The sequence below is a fragment of the Dermacentor albipictus genome, chromosome 10 (assembly GCF_038994185.2).
Source record: "Dermacentor albipictus isolate Rhodes 1998 colony chromosome 10, USDA_Dalb.pri_finalv2, whole genome shotgun sequence".
Lineage (NCBI taxonomy): Eukaryota > Metazoa > Arthropoda > Arachnida > Ixodida > Ixodidae > Dermacentor > Dermacentor albipictus.
Window position 1 is genome coordinate 52,784,980 of NC_091830.1, and position 15,417 is coordinate 52,800,396.

The 15,417-nt window shown below is 43.8% G+C and overlaps 1 protein-coding gene across 1 annotated transcript in view; it reads left to right on the forward strand.

Annotated features, from left to right (window-relative positions):
- The first annotated feature begins 5,418 nt into the window (after positions 1-5,418).
- Positions 5,419-15,417, forward strand: part of LOC135907643 (chymotrypsin-2-like) — a 29,692-nt gene continuing 19,693 nt past the window's right edge. The window contains exons 1-4 of the mRNA XM_065439339.2: positions 5,419-5,793; positions 8,081-8,108; positions 10,537-10,610; positions 14,866-14,972. Coding sequence (XP_065295411.1) covers positions 5,689-5,793; positions 8,081-8,108; positions 10,537-10,610; positions 14,866-14,972 — 314 coding nt within the window. The 5' untranslated portion in view covers positions 5,419-5,688. The remainder of the gene's footprint in view (positions 5,794-8,080; positions 8,109-10,536; positions 10,611-14,865; positions 14,973-15,417) is intronic.

Sequence of the window (15,417 nt, forward strand, 5' to 3'; positions counted from 1 at the left end):
TCTATTTTTTTTGTTGCAATGAAAATAAATGATAGAGACGTATATATATATAGTCACCTTATAATAGTGATGGCTGCTTCTTTTCCCATAGCGGAAGCAACAATGCAAAATATATGTAGGCAAATGAAATCATTTCATCCGGTCAGAAATCCACAGCACAGTCCTATACGCGCATGAACATAAAAGTATAAAAGTCAAATGCAAATAGAACCACAATGAGTCCGTAAACAAAGTCACAAACACACATTAACGGCCGTGATGTAGACTTCTATGAGCATATAAGCAGATGAGGAAATACACAGCGTTAAAATAATTCACCAACAGAAACAAATGTATAATAACCATAATACAGTATATACTGTATTCATATTTATAATAGCTTTCTTTGACTCCATAGTGGCGCTGCAAGCGCATGACGCTATCAGCAAATGCGAAACCTTATTCTAAAACTCTTCACTCCTGCGTGACCCAACGCTATAGTACCCGCGAAGCTCTTTAGGAACCCAAACTTCTGGGGCTCCTATTCTAAAACTCCAATGATTAATTTGCTTGCAGCGCTGTCACGCATACTACTCAGTGACCCAAGTTGGGGAGACGTTCATCGAAGAGCGGCTCATAGCCAGTGCATTCATGGCGCAATTCGCTAGAGCGTGTGCGTGAAAGGCATTCATTGAAAAGTGACACATACCCAGTGCATTTGTGGTGCAGCCTGATAATGCGTAGGTTTGCTGTCCTTGAGAAACCCTCGCGGCGTGGGCTGGATTCCGCTCAGTATGGAATACATTTAAGGGATATCTTTTTCCTCATTGGGGAGCGGAACATTCCCGGTGTCACATACCTATTGGCCCAAGTTGGCGTCAGATACGTTTATTGAAGAGTGAGACAGAGAGAGAGAACAAACATTTTTATTCGGTGAATGCATGTTTGGAGAGGCGTCCTCATTCCAGAATGCCTTGAGCTCGGGCCGCGTCCTGGGCCCTCGCAATCAGCCGTTGCTGATCCTCGAGGTCGGAGCTGGCCAAGGCTCTCTCCCAAAGCTCGTTAGTGGGGTAAGGGTTTGGAGGATTTAATGGTGCCGCTCTGCAACCCCCTACTATGTGCCTGAGGGACCCGGGCTCTGCGCAGAAGCGGCATTGCGGAGAGAATTGCGTAGGGGCTATCAGATGATTTCTGGTTGGGTGGGGGAATGTATTACCTGTAGAGCTCGGAGGAATCGCTCCTGCTCTCTAGGTAGTGACTTGTGTGGGGGTGCATATGTTCTGCGGGTTAGCTTGTAGTGTTGTGTGATGTCTTGGTACGAGACTAGAGGGTGCATGCGCTCGGGTTCAGATTCCTCGGCGTCGGCTCGGTGGATCAAATCTCTAGCCACTTGGTTATCGACCTCATTGCCAGGAATGCCTCATGCACATACTGGCACATACCCAGTGATCAAAGTTGGCATGCAATACGTTCAATGGCGACCAACACATACCGAGTCGCACATACCCAGTACTGCATGTTGACGTCACAGAGTTTCTTCAAGCAGCAGTACCTAAGCAGACCTGCGTCTACAGCGACCAATGACGGCACGACATTCTTTTAAAAGCAGCACGTATGTTCACACTACCACATACTCAGTGACCCAAGTTGGTCAGACAGTTGGTTTCCAGTATTATTACTTCAGCACAGCAGCCCCCGATGCGGTACCCGTTCCACCACCGACTACCCAGTCAGCCAGTTAGGCGGGAAAGCGGCTAGATACATAAACACAAACTTACAAAGATACACAGATAGCCACCCCCAAAAGTGCGTGAAATATCCAAAAAATGGTAACGCATTAAAAAGGCATAAAGAATTAAAGTTACGGTCTATACGATATACTCGGGAACAGTCTTACCCTGAGTCATCTTTGCTGGCTGGCTAGCTGAGGATAAAATCTCCATGGCAGTGTTTTAGTGCATGAAAAGCGTGAAAACAAAACGAAAACCAAAAACGCCCAGGATGAGTGCTTTCTGCACTTTGACAAAGAGCCCTTATTTATGGCGATGAGCGAAATGAGAAAAAGGTAATGGCGGGAGCCAACGTATCGACAAGTGGCCTTGTCTTTTTCAAGGGACATAAGCGTTCCTCGGCACAGTATTACAGGTAGGGTTCTTGTAAAGGGAAGAGGGAGGCTAAGGCGGGTGGGCTAGGCAACGAGCGAGGGTGTGTTATCGGTGAAGGTGTTGAATCGAAAAGAAAGGCATGCTATTCAATGTCAGTGGAGGAATGTGAGGTAGCGCCGTGTGTCAGCCGGTTAACGTGTCACCAGCTGACACATGGCTGGTGATTTGTCATCGTGTGACCACTTCAAAACATGTGCTGCTGGTACATAGCCCCAACAAGCCAACAGATGGTATTACACTACATTCACGCCGTGTGAATGCACCCCGACCTGAGATCTGGCATGTCCGTGGCTGTACGCGATAAACCGAAACTAAGCCCTGCCTTGACAAAATGACACGTGTACTGGCTACGCACGGAACATCCCCGACAGAGGATCCCTCATTGTACGGAACATCACGAACGACACCCGGCGCACGAGGCAGTGGCCGCTTTCTTCGAGATGAGCGACAATTACTTGTTTGCCGAATCAGGCAAACCTCACAGCATAGAGCATACCTCAGGCCCACGTCACTTAGGTCGTTCGCACGCGAGCTTACGTGAATCCCTCGTCCTTCACCGTCTGCGTGAACTCCTCTATCGCGCCGAGCACCTCCCACACACACACATGTCGCTTGTCCTCAAGCGATATTTAAGTGAAGCTTGCTTTTCCTTGCAGAGTGTAGAACAACTAGGGCGTTTACGTATGTGCCACTGTACACATGTGGCACTAGATATCGGGCCCCACTAGGAAGCCTACACACAAGCGCTGTTTTACGGCCGTGACAGCCTTTGTAAGGGTACTTGTCGTCGCCAGCTAAATGGGTGCGTTAAGCTTCCCAACAAATTATGAAATGTGGAACGCAAAATGACGAAAGATGAGCCGATTGGCCACGTTTCCCACGACATTTGGTGACGTGAAACCAATTAACTTTCTTTCAATTAACTTTGCCCTCTGCAGACCGAGACATGTAGCGTGTCTGAGCGCAGTACACGGCACGAATACGTTTTTTTTAAACAGGCTACCAAGCATAATATTTGTTACAACACACTTCGAAATACACCCTTTATATATTACGTACAAGTGGAAGGCAATGATGATAATGCGTTCACATTACTGGCGTGAGATAATACCAAGGGGGCTCAAAAGAAATTGCTGGAATGGAGATAACGTCTCAAAAGTGAAGCCAGACGGCCGCCATCTTACCATAGGCACGAAAAAACGTTGACGAATAGCGGGGATTACACGAAGCACTTTCTTCCTACTCCGTGCTATTTAGGATGGTAAATTTTGCCATACAGATATTGTTCGATGTGTTTCTTTCTCTCACTGGTTTGAGAAGGAAGTGTAAACATATAGTGAAATATTGCGGTTGATGATCATGTCATTAAGCAGCCAAAGTTAACATTTTTGCAATGAAAAATGAGATTTTATTTTTCAATTTGGCTAACAGTTACTCAAGCAAACAGAAATAAGCTGTGAGCGAATTTCAGCTGTCGCGGCCCTCTTTCAACGTAGAATTATAGGCGAATTCTGGCTTCAACTGTGCTGGTAAGAAACTGCCAGGGCTGACACTATAGCAATATTTTTATCACCCCCTTGGATACTACTATCACGAGCACGCCGTGGTGCCTTATGACTTGTTGGTTTAAACGCGGCGCAAGACATCCAATAGAAAAAAAGCGAATGTTTGGTGCGGTAAAATAAAAGGGAAAGGCAGCTAGTATAATAAAGATGCAGGGAGATTTCATGTGCGCATTGGTATAAAACCATATTGAAGAAATTTGACTAATCGCGTACAAACATGGGTATATCAGAGCATGACAAGAAAAAAAAAGTGCCGGAATGCGCCATGACTTCTTGCCAAATCGGGGACAAAAATGGCTGCTCATCAAGTATGTCTGTAATCAGAGGTCAAGCCTTTGTTGTTGTCATCGCCCTAAAACACGTCATGCATGTGGGCCCCATGGCCCTTTAGACAACTTGAGACAATGGGCATGTGTGCGCGGAGGGGCAACCTGTGACACTCTTCATGTGCAATTCGGTATGTGCCACTGAATATGTCGACTGTCTCGGCCAGTGCCACAGAATCAGCATGTGACGTTATGTATAGATGCCCGAGCGGTCAAGCATAGTGAGGAGGAAGCGGAATAGGCCACGAAAAAATGGAACAAAAGTCGGCCACAGGGAATCGAACAAATTGTCCCCAGGACCAGCTGAACGCGAAACGAGAAATTAGGTGAAAATAAATAGAGACCAGTGCATCGCATTGAGCAAGGAGCGTTGAGCTACGTAGGATTGAAGGAGATAGCGAGGTAAGAACGGTGCAGTATACGATAAAGGCGCACTTAACACCGATTCGCACATGTTCCTGGGATCCACCATCTTTCCCTCTTCAAATGAAAGCGAACTTCGAGGACGATCAGAGTATATGGCACTGCACCCGGCGATAGACACCACCGGCATGACAAAAGCCCTCAATATGTGGAGCTGTACTGCTTCCTTTTATCCAGTTCAAACGAATCAGGAGGAAAAGTGGCATATTTTGAAAATAGAAGCTGAGAAAGAGAACTTGGCCGACAGGGAGTTAAAGAAAAAAGCTATCAGGTACAGGAGACAATGACTCGGTTAAAACATACCAATTTCTTATCGTCCTTACAAAGAAAGCTTGCCTGAGCCACTCAATTCTAAACAATCTCTGGACCTTTTTAGTTGTCTCAATGTTCCCATATGTATATACGTAAGCGTTCCCGCAATTCATAAAAGATCTGTTGATATAGAGGACGCCAAGCGGGCGTCGCATATCGTGATGAGAGAGAAATATCTCTAAGGAAAAATCGTTCATGTAAAGAAAAAAAAACGAACCAGACACTGCGTTGGTTTTCTCTTGCTTTTATTTACAGTTAGCTTTGGAAGAGTCACCGATGTTCACAAAAAAACTCATTCACAACTAGCACTATTCCCATTCATATGCCTCGCAGACTGTAAGCATCACGCGAGGTGTTGCTAAACTTCTCACCGTGAACCATAGAACTGATTGAGAGAATCGCTTAGAAATGCCCACGGCTCTTACCACAGAGGGCATTATCCCTCGTCCTCCATTCAAGGCACATACAGAGTGTCACGCAATAAATGCCTGCCGACTAAAAGCGGAATCATTTTGTAGCGTGAGTGACTTAAAAAGAGAAGGTTATACGGTTGCCGAGCCGCTCCACCTAAACGTGACGTGCGAGTTGATGCCTGACAGCCAGAACCCATATAGGACACTTAAGGTTCGTCGCTTCAGAGAAAAGTCGACGTGATTGCACGGGAAGCTTTAGAAATGAACTCCTGAAGTCGAAGAAAATTCGAGTGGCAAGCTCTTTGCACGAAGCTTTCAAGCTTCATACAGTAATGAAAGACGGTTAGCTTTTTTCTTCACGTTGGCACATTTTGTTTCTTCAACTCGCCATTGGTTACTGTGGTGACCGATAAGAAGCAGTGAAAGTTCTACGTCATACTCATGCTTCGTTCTCTTGGGACGCACCTCGATTTCGTGACCTTTGCAAGAGAGAAACACGGAAGGCATGGCTGCCTCGGCAGGTGACGACTACGTACTAAGGCCTACGGCGCTTCAGCTGAGAAATGTTGCCCTCGTAATCCTTGCCATGGCGCTTCCGGTAGCTGCTTGCGTAAGTAGTTTTGCTCGTACGTGCTGGGCTTGAAATGCAGTACCCATAACACGGATTGCACATGCTATGGCGGCCAATCGGCCGTGTTCTCGGGCACGCGATCATTGAGTTGTTCTGGAATGTCCAGAACTGTGCATTAGTTCAGCGAAATGTTGTGTTTTATGTAATCTTATGATTTGCGAAATTGCCGGTACGTTGTTTTTGCTGGGCAGAAAAGAATTCTTCTTGCGAAAACATGGCATCGAATGTTATTAAGCCCGCTTCGATTGAAGCGTTCATGTGAAAGATAAATGATGAAGAAAAAGAAAACACGTAGTGCAATAACAGAATTGAAATCAGCGCTGCGTCTAGATTATGATTGATGCAACTCTGTCGACTAATGCTTTTACCTGAAATTAGAGCACTATGTAGTAGAAATATTGTTACTTTTAATAAAAGGCCATTTTTCCTGCCGGTATGATTAATACGACGGTACCTGTTTTAGTTAAAGTGGGCAATCAAGTTAATATAACCGACTATCAATCCCTTTATTTCTTTGCCTCCGATTCCGAAGACATTCGAAAGTATTATTATAAAGAATTTATTGCTTATGAAAGCATATTTTTGAACTGAATTTCACTTTGAATTTATTAGATTGAGATGCAGAGAAGCAGCCCAACTACTACCAAAATAGCTCCTTCTAATGAAAGTAAACGCCAGGAACATCACTCGCATTCTTAAATATCTTAAATTAGTCAAATCTATTAAACAGTGAATAATTTTATTTCCTTAGCTTAAAAATACGATGTTCATCTTGTTCCTATTTCGTTTTTGGATCCGTAAGCTATCAAAGACAACCTGATTTTGTTATATACTACATATACAAAGTGCGAGTAACGCAAAACGGTGTTCCACAGGACATAACATTACAGCTATAAATCACGCTATAGAGATCATAAGTACGACGAAATAAACAATATTTCTTGTAGGAGTCTTCTTTTCAGTGCGTCTATTCAGAAGACAAGTGCGTTAGTGGTCATATCGCAGTCTAAAGCCTCATAGTTACGTTTCTATGCGGCTGATACAAGCTATCAAAATTAAAAGAAAAAAAAGGAAGGGAAGTTCTGTGAAATATTGCGGGCACTTAAAGTACGTCTTTGCTGAGATCTCAAAAGCCCCTTTTTTCAAAACTGTAGAGGAATCTGGTGCACAACATGCCATATTGCAGATATAACGTCGCAGAAATTCCCTTCAATTTCCCAGCAGTAAGAGACGCGTTTAACCATATTACGCAATGACAACGCCAAAAGCTGGCTTCCCTGGCATGCCTTAAGCAGCAGTTTTTTTTCCCATTTGTTGGACCATGCACGATGACATTCCTTGATGGCGGTGCTAAAATCTGCAATGATTTCCCACTTATATTCAAAAACTACCTCCCCGAAATTTAAAAACTTCAAAGCCGGCTGTATTTGCTTAGGACATAAAAACGTTACTGGATGATATGTGCTGCGTATGCTTGAATATATATTTGTTGCTTCACGTTAACGATGTGGATAAGTATGCGATTGTATAGGGAATTCAGAAAAGAACTTTTCACGCCAAATACTTGGTGGGAACAAGGTGGAAATATAAAGTGCAAAACGCGTGACCTGTAACTGCGTCATCGCTTCTTGTGGCAGTCGCTGGAAATTGCGTACTCTACAGCGCACTATTCACGAAGGTTCGCTATATTCGTATTATATAGCGACGGTGCATAAACTGGCGGTTTGTTTTGATTTAAACGACAAACGAGGAGAAATGTTCTTTCGCGATAGGGTGCCCTATATATTTTTTCAATGAACTTAAAGAAGTAGGCAACTATAGCGTTGTCGGCTTGTCTACAAGGTTGTTCAATGTTGAAGGAGGATAACACGGCCTAAAGTGACTCGCTGTTGGCGCATACGCGACATGAATAAGAAAAGCACAGAAAGCAAACACAGCCCAAGAGAAAAAGAGGGCGGACACAAAACAAGTGCTGCCCTCTACTGCTTACAATATATACATGGGTAATTCGCGCATGCGCAGATGCGTTTACGAGTAAAAGAAAATGAATAAGTTTGAATATGCGGGGTACTACTCGAAGAGTCTGATTTCTTTCGAGTATGAGGGAACACAAGGCATAGAGAGCTTCGTTTGAATTGCGCAGTTGAAGCGCTACGAATAAATTTGCTACGACTGATTGTTTTCCATCCCTGGAAGCTGCTGTCCGCGGTGAAGCTAACATAAAGTGTTCTCCCATCAAATGTGACCCTTATTTTTCTTTCCACAGAGAATAGACGCTGAAATCAACCCGCCCGGTGAGTGAAATCTTGATTTCCTAAACGCCAAGTTAGCAATACCATTTGAAATTTGAGGTATATGGCATAACGAAGAGCATGGTCGAGTCGAGAAATAAAAACTTTTGTGCCCCTGTTTCAGTGGAGGTGATGGAAAAAAATGGTGACAGTTTCACCTCAAGGTCGAAGCAATCGCATCGACAGCAAGGCGTAGAGCTGCGCTGGACCACTTCGGATGGTGCTCCAAGCAAACGTGTGCTCAACACGTCGTCACAAGGCAGTCCACAACTAGGCAGCTTTCTTGCTGTCTCATGACTGTCTCAGAAGTCTGGCAGGATGAAGAGCGTCGCCAGGGTGGGGAGGAGGGTGGCATCGCGGGAATCACAACTCGAGCGTGCACTGAATGAGACGGACGCAAGAGCCTCTGCGTTGGTCAGCAGAGCCAGTCAACTATAAAAGAATGTTAGCGCGACGTTTACTGCCTTTCGGCTCAGGCCAATGCGCACACGCGCAGAAGCTCAGGTGGACCGCTCACGCCAGCAGTGGAAGGCATAAGGCCGTCTTCCGGGGGCATGAGGGGGGGGGGGGGGGCGGGAGGCGGCAGGTGTAGTATTCTGTGCCAACCTAGTGGACATGCATAAATGTACGCTAGGTGGACACTTGCATTATGCCCCCCTGTGGCTCCGATTGAGCAGAGTGCAGCGTCGATGGTGCGTCAACTTCACTTCGTCGCATTTGCAGCCAAAGGCACTTCGCCTTCACTGGAGACACCAGGGAGTTCGAGGTTTAGGGCACACAAGTGCTGGGGACCCCTTCCGCTTTGGGCCATGGTACTGCGCATGCGCCATTGATAGCGGGTCAGGATGACGGCTGCGATGGTGGCGCCTCGGCGGGAATGGGCTCCGGGAATTTGTGTAATTGCTTTCATAATGATAAACTCTTCATAACTCCTGCACCAAAGGAACAGGCCTTACAAATTCGCCGAATTGATGTGAGGTTATCTCAACGAAATAGCTTTTGTCACTTTTACGACCTTCTAGCTTTCGATGTTCGTCATGGGATGCTCTACGCATACTTGGCAAGTGGATTCAAGCGTTTTCTTTTCTGTGCGCCACTGTTCGGTTGATTGCATTAGCGTGTGGCTGAACAAATTATTTGACGGCGAGTACGGTTTCTTTCAAACGACTAACGGAATTCGGTGCCAGTGTAATTGATTCGGGAACATTGGACGCATTTCGTGCACACGGCTCTTGGTTAATATATTTGTAAGAAAACAACCAAACGGAAGCATTGCTCTTTTTCCTTCTCACCAAAAAATAAAGACAAGAAAAAGCATACACTGTTTTCTACTCATCAATAAATCACGCTATTGAAGTATATACTTCCTGCAAGAAAAATATTCAGGTACCGCTTGTTTCGTTAATTATTGTATGGAGAACAGAGCCAATCACTTCCACATTTGTACATGTAGTCGAGGTAGAGCTAAATATAGGTCAGTTTGCTAAATGAGTGCTGTCACCATCGATAGTAATCGTGTGATTGGTCGAACTGCATTTTTTGGGGTGTCCACATAAGTGTTGCATCTTCGATAGAGTGCTCAATACATTCCTATAGAATTTCGTTGACCTATATCTGAAGTATTTCAATTGTGAACTTTATGAGAAGTTCAGGTATGTATATGTATGTATATATGTATACAATGTATGTATGTATATATGTATGTATACAATGTGTGTATATATATATATATATATATACATATATATATATACTTTGTGTTTGTGTGTGTGCGTGGGTGTACATTATTCGCCTGGTTCATCTATAGTAATTCAGAAAGGGCATAAGAGTAGGAGAACTCGTCTGGTTATATCATAAAAAATGTACGTTTTGCCGTATCTGGACAGATGACGCGATACCATGTTTTTATGCCCCGTGAAATATATATATATATATATATATATATATATATATATATATATATATATATATATATATATATATATATATATATATATATATATATATTTATTGATTTCATTTAGTAAGCACAAGCGAATTCCCCTATGTTGGCCTTGGTGTCTGTGTTGGCTGCTTAAGAGATCACTAATGGAAACTTAACCCCTTTCTAATTGTTCATATAAATATATATATATATATATATATATATATATATAGATATATGTGATCGTGATTCCAAGAGAAGGGAAGCGTAGCAGGGGGTGGCAGAAAGTTAGGTGGGCGGAGGAGGTTAAGAAGGGTGCCGGAACAACATGACCACAATTAGCACAGGCCCGGGGTTGTTAGAGGAATCTGGGAGAGGCCTTTGCCCTTCAGGAACATAACCAGGCTGATGATATATATATATATATATATATATATATATATATATATATATATATATATATATATATATATATATATATATATATATATATACGATGCCTTGCAGAGTGTGGTGAACTGGAGCCGACGGGAAGGATATACGACGGCGATCCAGTCACCAAGGAGAAGATTCCATGGATGGTAAGTGAAAATGGTGATCGTGATTCCCCTTGCTATATGTACGATTTATGCCCAAAGCACGCACTTTCATGGAAGCGTCGCATACGTAAAGATGTGTCGAGGTAAGATGACATAAAAATGAATCTGGGAATGATAGTGGTAGCCGTGTTGTCTTCTTGTGCAAATGATAAAAGCTCAAGAAAGGTTCGTAATACGGGAATGTAGGAATGTAGCTCTACTGGGATTTTTGAAGTACACCAAAAGCTCTGTCTAACTGCCTCAGATCGTTCTTCATTCACGTACCTGGTTTGAACGAACACCTAAGATCCGTAGACATCGGACTAGGCGAGGTTTACAAGCGTTCATTCACGCCTTTCACCTTATCCACCGCTGTACGAGACATACTGCTAATAGTAAAAATACAGCCAAGAGGGAAGGACGCCCAGAAAACGTTTGCGACAGTAATATCCGCTGCATAGTATTGTCTTTATATTCACATTCAAGAGGGACAAGCAGCCTTCAGTTAATGTAGGCGTTGAGTCTGCGTCTTCAACCGTTGAATTATGGGGTTTTACGTGCCAAAACCACTCCCTGATTATGAGGCACGCTGTAGTGGAGGACTCCGGAAATTTCGACCACCCGGGGTTCTTTAACGTGCGCCTAAATCTAAGTACACGGGTGTTTTCGCATTTCACCTCCATCGAAATTCGGCCGCCATGGCCTGGATTCGATTCCGCGACCTCGTGCTCAGCAGCCCAACACCATAGCTCCTGAGCAACCACGGCGGGCGTCTTCAAGCGTTAGAACAGCACAAAATCTAAACGCCTGCTCACGGAAAAAAAATCACAAGCTATATATCACCTACCTTTCTTCTTTTTTTCAGTCATGGTCTCGTTACAGCAGGTGGCGTTATTCACGTCGAAACCCAGCATATGCGTAACCAGAGCTAGCTTATAGTGATAATTAGGAATACATGGATAATTATGAGACGCAAGAAGGTTTATTTACTTCTTAGTTTTGGTATTCCAGTTTTCTGAGAGAAGAAATCGACCAAGTAGATACTCTATTCAATTTGCATATCGTGTCGTAATTCAAAGTGAGATAAACTTTCCTCCAAGACTATGGCTATGTAAGATTCTGAGATTTCAAGAGTGGATATCTTACGGGAAACAAGAGCGCGGGGTGAAAATAATGGTCGCTAAAGTTCGCGAAACGTGTTTCTATTCCATGAAGACCTCAGAGTAGCGTGTGTCGAGACAATGTGCCAAATCGAAATACCAATGAGAAGCACAAGGTTTCTTGCCCTTGGCGCAGTTTGTTGCGTACATCTGCTGCGTCGAGAAAAATTTGGGGTGGCCAGCTGCCGAGAGAAACAATCCAGGATCAACAAAGCGGCAATAGAAATGCTTTTTAAGAAAAATGCAGTGCAAAAAACAAAAACAAAAAACCAACGTGCTCTTTACTGCTCCTTGACCAACGTGCTCCTTGATTCACTCTATAATAACCCGGCCTTGTTTTCTGGCCTTGTTTTCCCGCAGTACTTCGGTACCGTGGATGCCAAATTTCTTTGTAGCCGATAAATACTACTGTCACACAGTTCAGTCCAATACAGGCGTCGGGATAAGATGCTCAATGGAAGACATGGCATTTTTTAAATACTTCTTGGTGTGAAAAGTACGGGTGTTCGTTATAATCAAAGGTCTGTTAAAATCTGATAATTTCGGTATACGCGAGTGATCGTAACTATAAAAAAAGCGGTGTTTCTGCCTTGAGCTAATCTTTCGACACGGGAACTTGACTTCGTGCGCATCAATAACAGCAAAAAGAGCAACATATATAAGCGTAATATGTCACGCCTATGATCGGTTGCCGGCGTAACATAAAACGGTTGAGTTGTGCCGCCCTCTATGGCATCATGGTTCGCTGCAACAGATGGGTGACAATCTGGGTAAGTTTGGTGGTGCCGTACGAACGAGCCACATTATTGGTGGATTGTGCTTCGTACAAAGATGGCCAGGCCTATATTAAAAAAATGTGGTTTCACGTTTGATCCGGAATCATTGCGGTCACATAGGGATTGCTGCGATTGTGTTTGATTTCTCGACAAAGCACATCACAGGTTTTTTTTCGTTGCTGCTCGTGGTTCTTTGTTCTGCTTTGTAACCTCACGACATCTATTTAAAGCAGCTTTTTTACAATTAATTCCTGTAATGCTACAAAGAAAGTTGGCATCCACAGTACCGAATAAATAAATTAAGACTCTTTATGCGTGTCTTTACGCTGTTTGGTAAGTCAGATAATCTATCATTGTGATCTGTGCTAAGTTACATTTGCTTCTAACGTCCTGGCAGTCCGTTAATCGCGTCCTGCGTCTGAGCGAGAATGGATGCGCGGAAACGGGAGTCAGTCAATCATCCTATGCTTTCCGGTCATGAGCTACAGCTTAACAATATCATGGAGTAGAAATATCATCATCATCGTCATCGTCGTTGTCGTCGTCGCCGTCATCATCATGTTTTGTGTCCGTTGCAGGAAGAAGCTCTCTCCTTGCGATCTACAAATACCCCTGTCCCGCGTCAACCGGTTCCAGCTTGCGCCTGCAAATTTACTAAGCTCATTACCCAAGTTTTCTGCCATCCTCGACAGCGCTTCCCTCCTCTTGGCACCCATTCTGTAACTCTAACGGTACACCGGTTATCCATCCCAAGCAGTACATGGCCTGCCCAGCTTCACATTTATGTTAATCTCAATTCGAATATCGGCGATCCCCATTTGTTCTATGATCTATGCCGCTCTTTTCTTGTCTCTCGGCGTTACGCTTAGCGTTCTTTGTTCCATCGCTCTTTGCGCGGTTTTCAACTTGTTCTCGAGCTTCTTTGTCAAACTCCTAGTTATTGCCCCATATGTTAGCACTAGTAGAATGCATTGACTGTGCACCTTTCTTTTCAATGATAGCGGTAGCTCCCAGTTAGGATCTGGCAATGTCGGCCGCATGCAATCCAACCCATTTTTATTCCTCTGTAAATTTTCTTCCATTGATCTTGGTCCCCTGTGAGTATTAGACTTAGGTAAAAGTACTCCTTCACGGACTCTAGAGGCTCACTGACCATTTTGATCTCTTCTTACTTTGCCATGCTATTAGACATTGTCTTTGTTCTTCTGCATATTATTCTTTAACAACACTCTTACACTTTCTCCTTCAAGGACCTCAATATTTTGTATTAATTCTTCCCCACTGTTGCTGAACAGGACAATGCCATCTGCAAACCAAATGGTGCCGAGTTATTCGCCGTTGTTCCTCACTCCTAAGCCTTCTCAGTTAAGCACACGGAACATAGAAGAAACGGTGGTGGAGCAAGCAATGACCTGAAAACTTGTAGCTGTAACATTCAATATAGGAAAGAGAACATGACTTGCAAAGACGCTAAAATGTTGTAGCTGAAATCTTGGGAGTTAGCGGACCAGTGTGTGAACTGGGTGGAATGTGTTATGGACAGAGGCGACGATCGGTTGCTTATTAGAGCTACAGAGCGGATGGTCAGTGAAGCGGTGAGACACAGTAGAGGGCAGAAGAGGATAAATTCAGTATCAGAATTAGTTCACTTCATTCATGTCCGCAGTGGGGTAGGAGTTACAAGAGATGTATATATAGAAGGAAGTCTCGTAGGGGGAGGCTGAGTTCAGCCCTGCTAAGCCTGATGCCAAATATATTTAAGAACAGAGCAACAACGAAACATGAAAAAATACAACTATAAGATGCTGTAAGGTGTCGTAACGTTAGAATGATCAAAAAACAACTCGTGGTTGTGAATAAATTGTTAAAAAAGTAAAAAGGGGAAAAGTAGCAGTAAAATGAAGTGTGCGGTGGGTTGACCAAGTTTGCTACAACCAGGTGGATTTCTCCGGGCGAAGGCAGAGATAACATGATGGTCACCTCGTAAAGCCTTCATCCCGCCGCGGGGAATTAAACAACCTAATAATTATGACGCCTGTGCGTGCGCGCAATTTACACCACAGGTTACCTTTGAAAGCTCCACACCGTTTGTTTGCTCAGTGTCCCACAGATGTTGCCGGTTACACGTAACCTCTTGGCGTTCAGGATATCAATTGTTGTGGACATTTTTTCACAACCGTTCGATGGTCAGCGGAATGTTCCCCACTGGACTATAGCTAAACTGTGATGGAACAAACGGCCTATAACTAAATGAACAGATGATTAATTGCATTCATGTGCTTTTAGGCTAAAAAAAGACGTCTGGTCTTTTTCCTTCGTCAGGTTGCAGTTTTCAGCAAGAAAAGATCGTCGAAGGGTTTTTATTACTGCGGCGGAAGCATAATCACAAGGAACGTTATTCTGACGGCAGCGCATTGTGTGATGACAAAGTGAGTCATTTCAAAGCCTCTACGCTTCAGAGGCGCTGCTTGTTTTTTTCTGTGCAGGGGCCTGCAGGTACATACTATACTTGTCTGACAGAATACCTGTGGCCAATTTATATTTACCTCTCAATTAGGAGTGACCCGTTTTCAAAAGACGGGTCCAATGAAGGATATTTCCATTGGGGATGGGCAGCTATATTATTTGTTTCGGCAATGCAATGACACGCAACACCTCTACTAATAGAATAGGCAATATCGTTGTAAAATATTTATGAAGGTGCAGCGCAGTGAAAGCTAAAAGGGAATGAAGGATTTCCCCAAAATTAACTTGTCGAATACAGATTTTCACGGACGTTTTTTTTTTCTGCACTCTACAGAACTCTTGAGGTGTTTGGGTTCAGTACAGATGTCTGGACGCCGCTCTGAGCCTCCTATTTACTCAAGAGCTTCA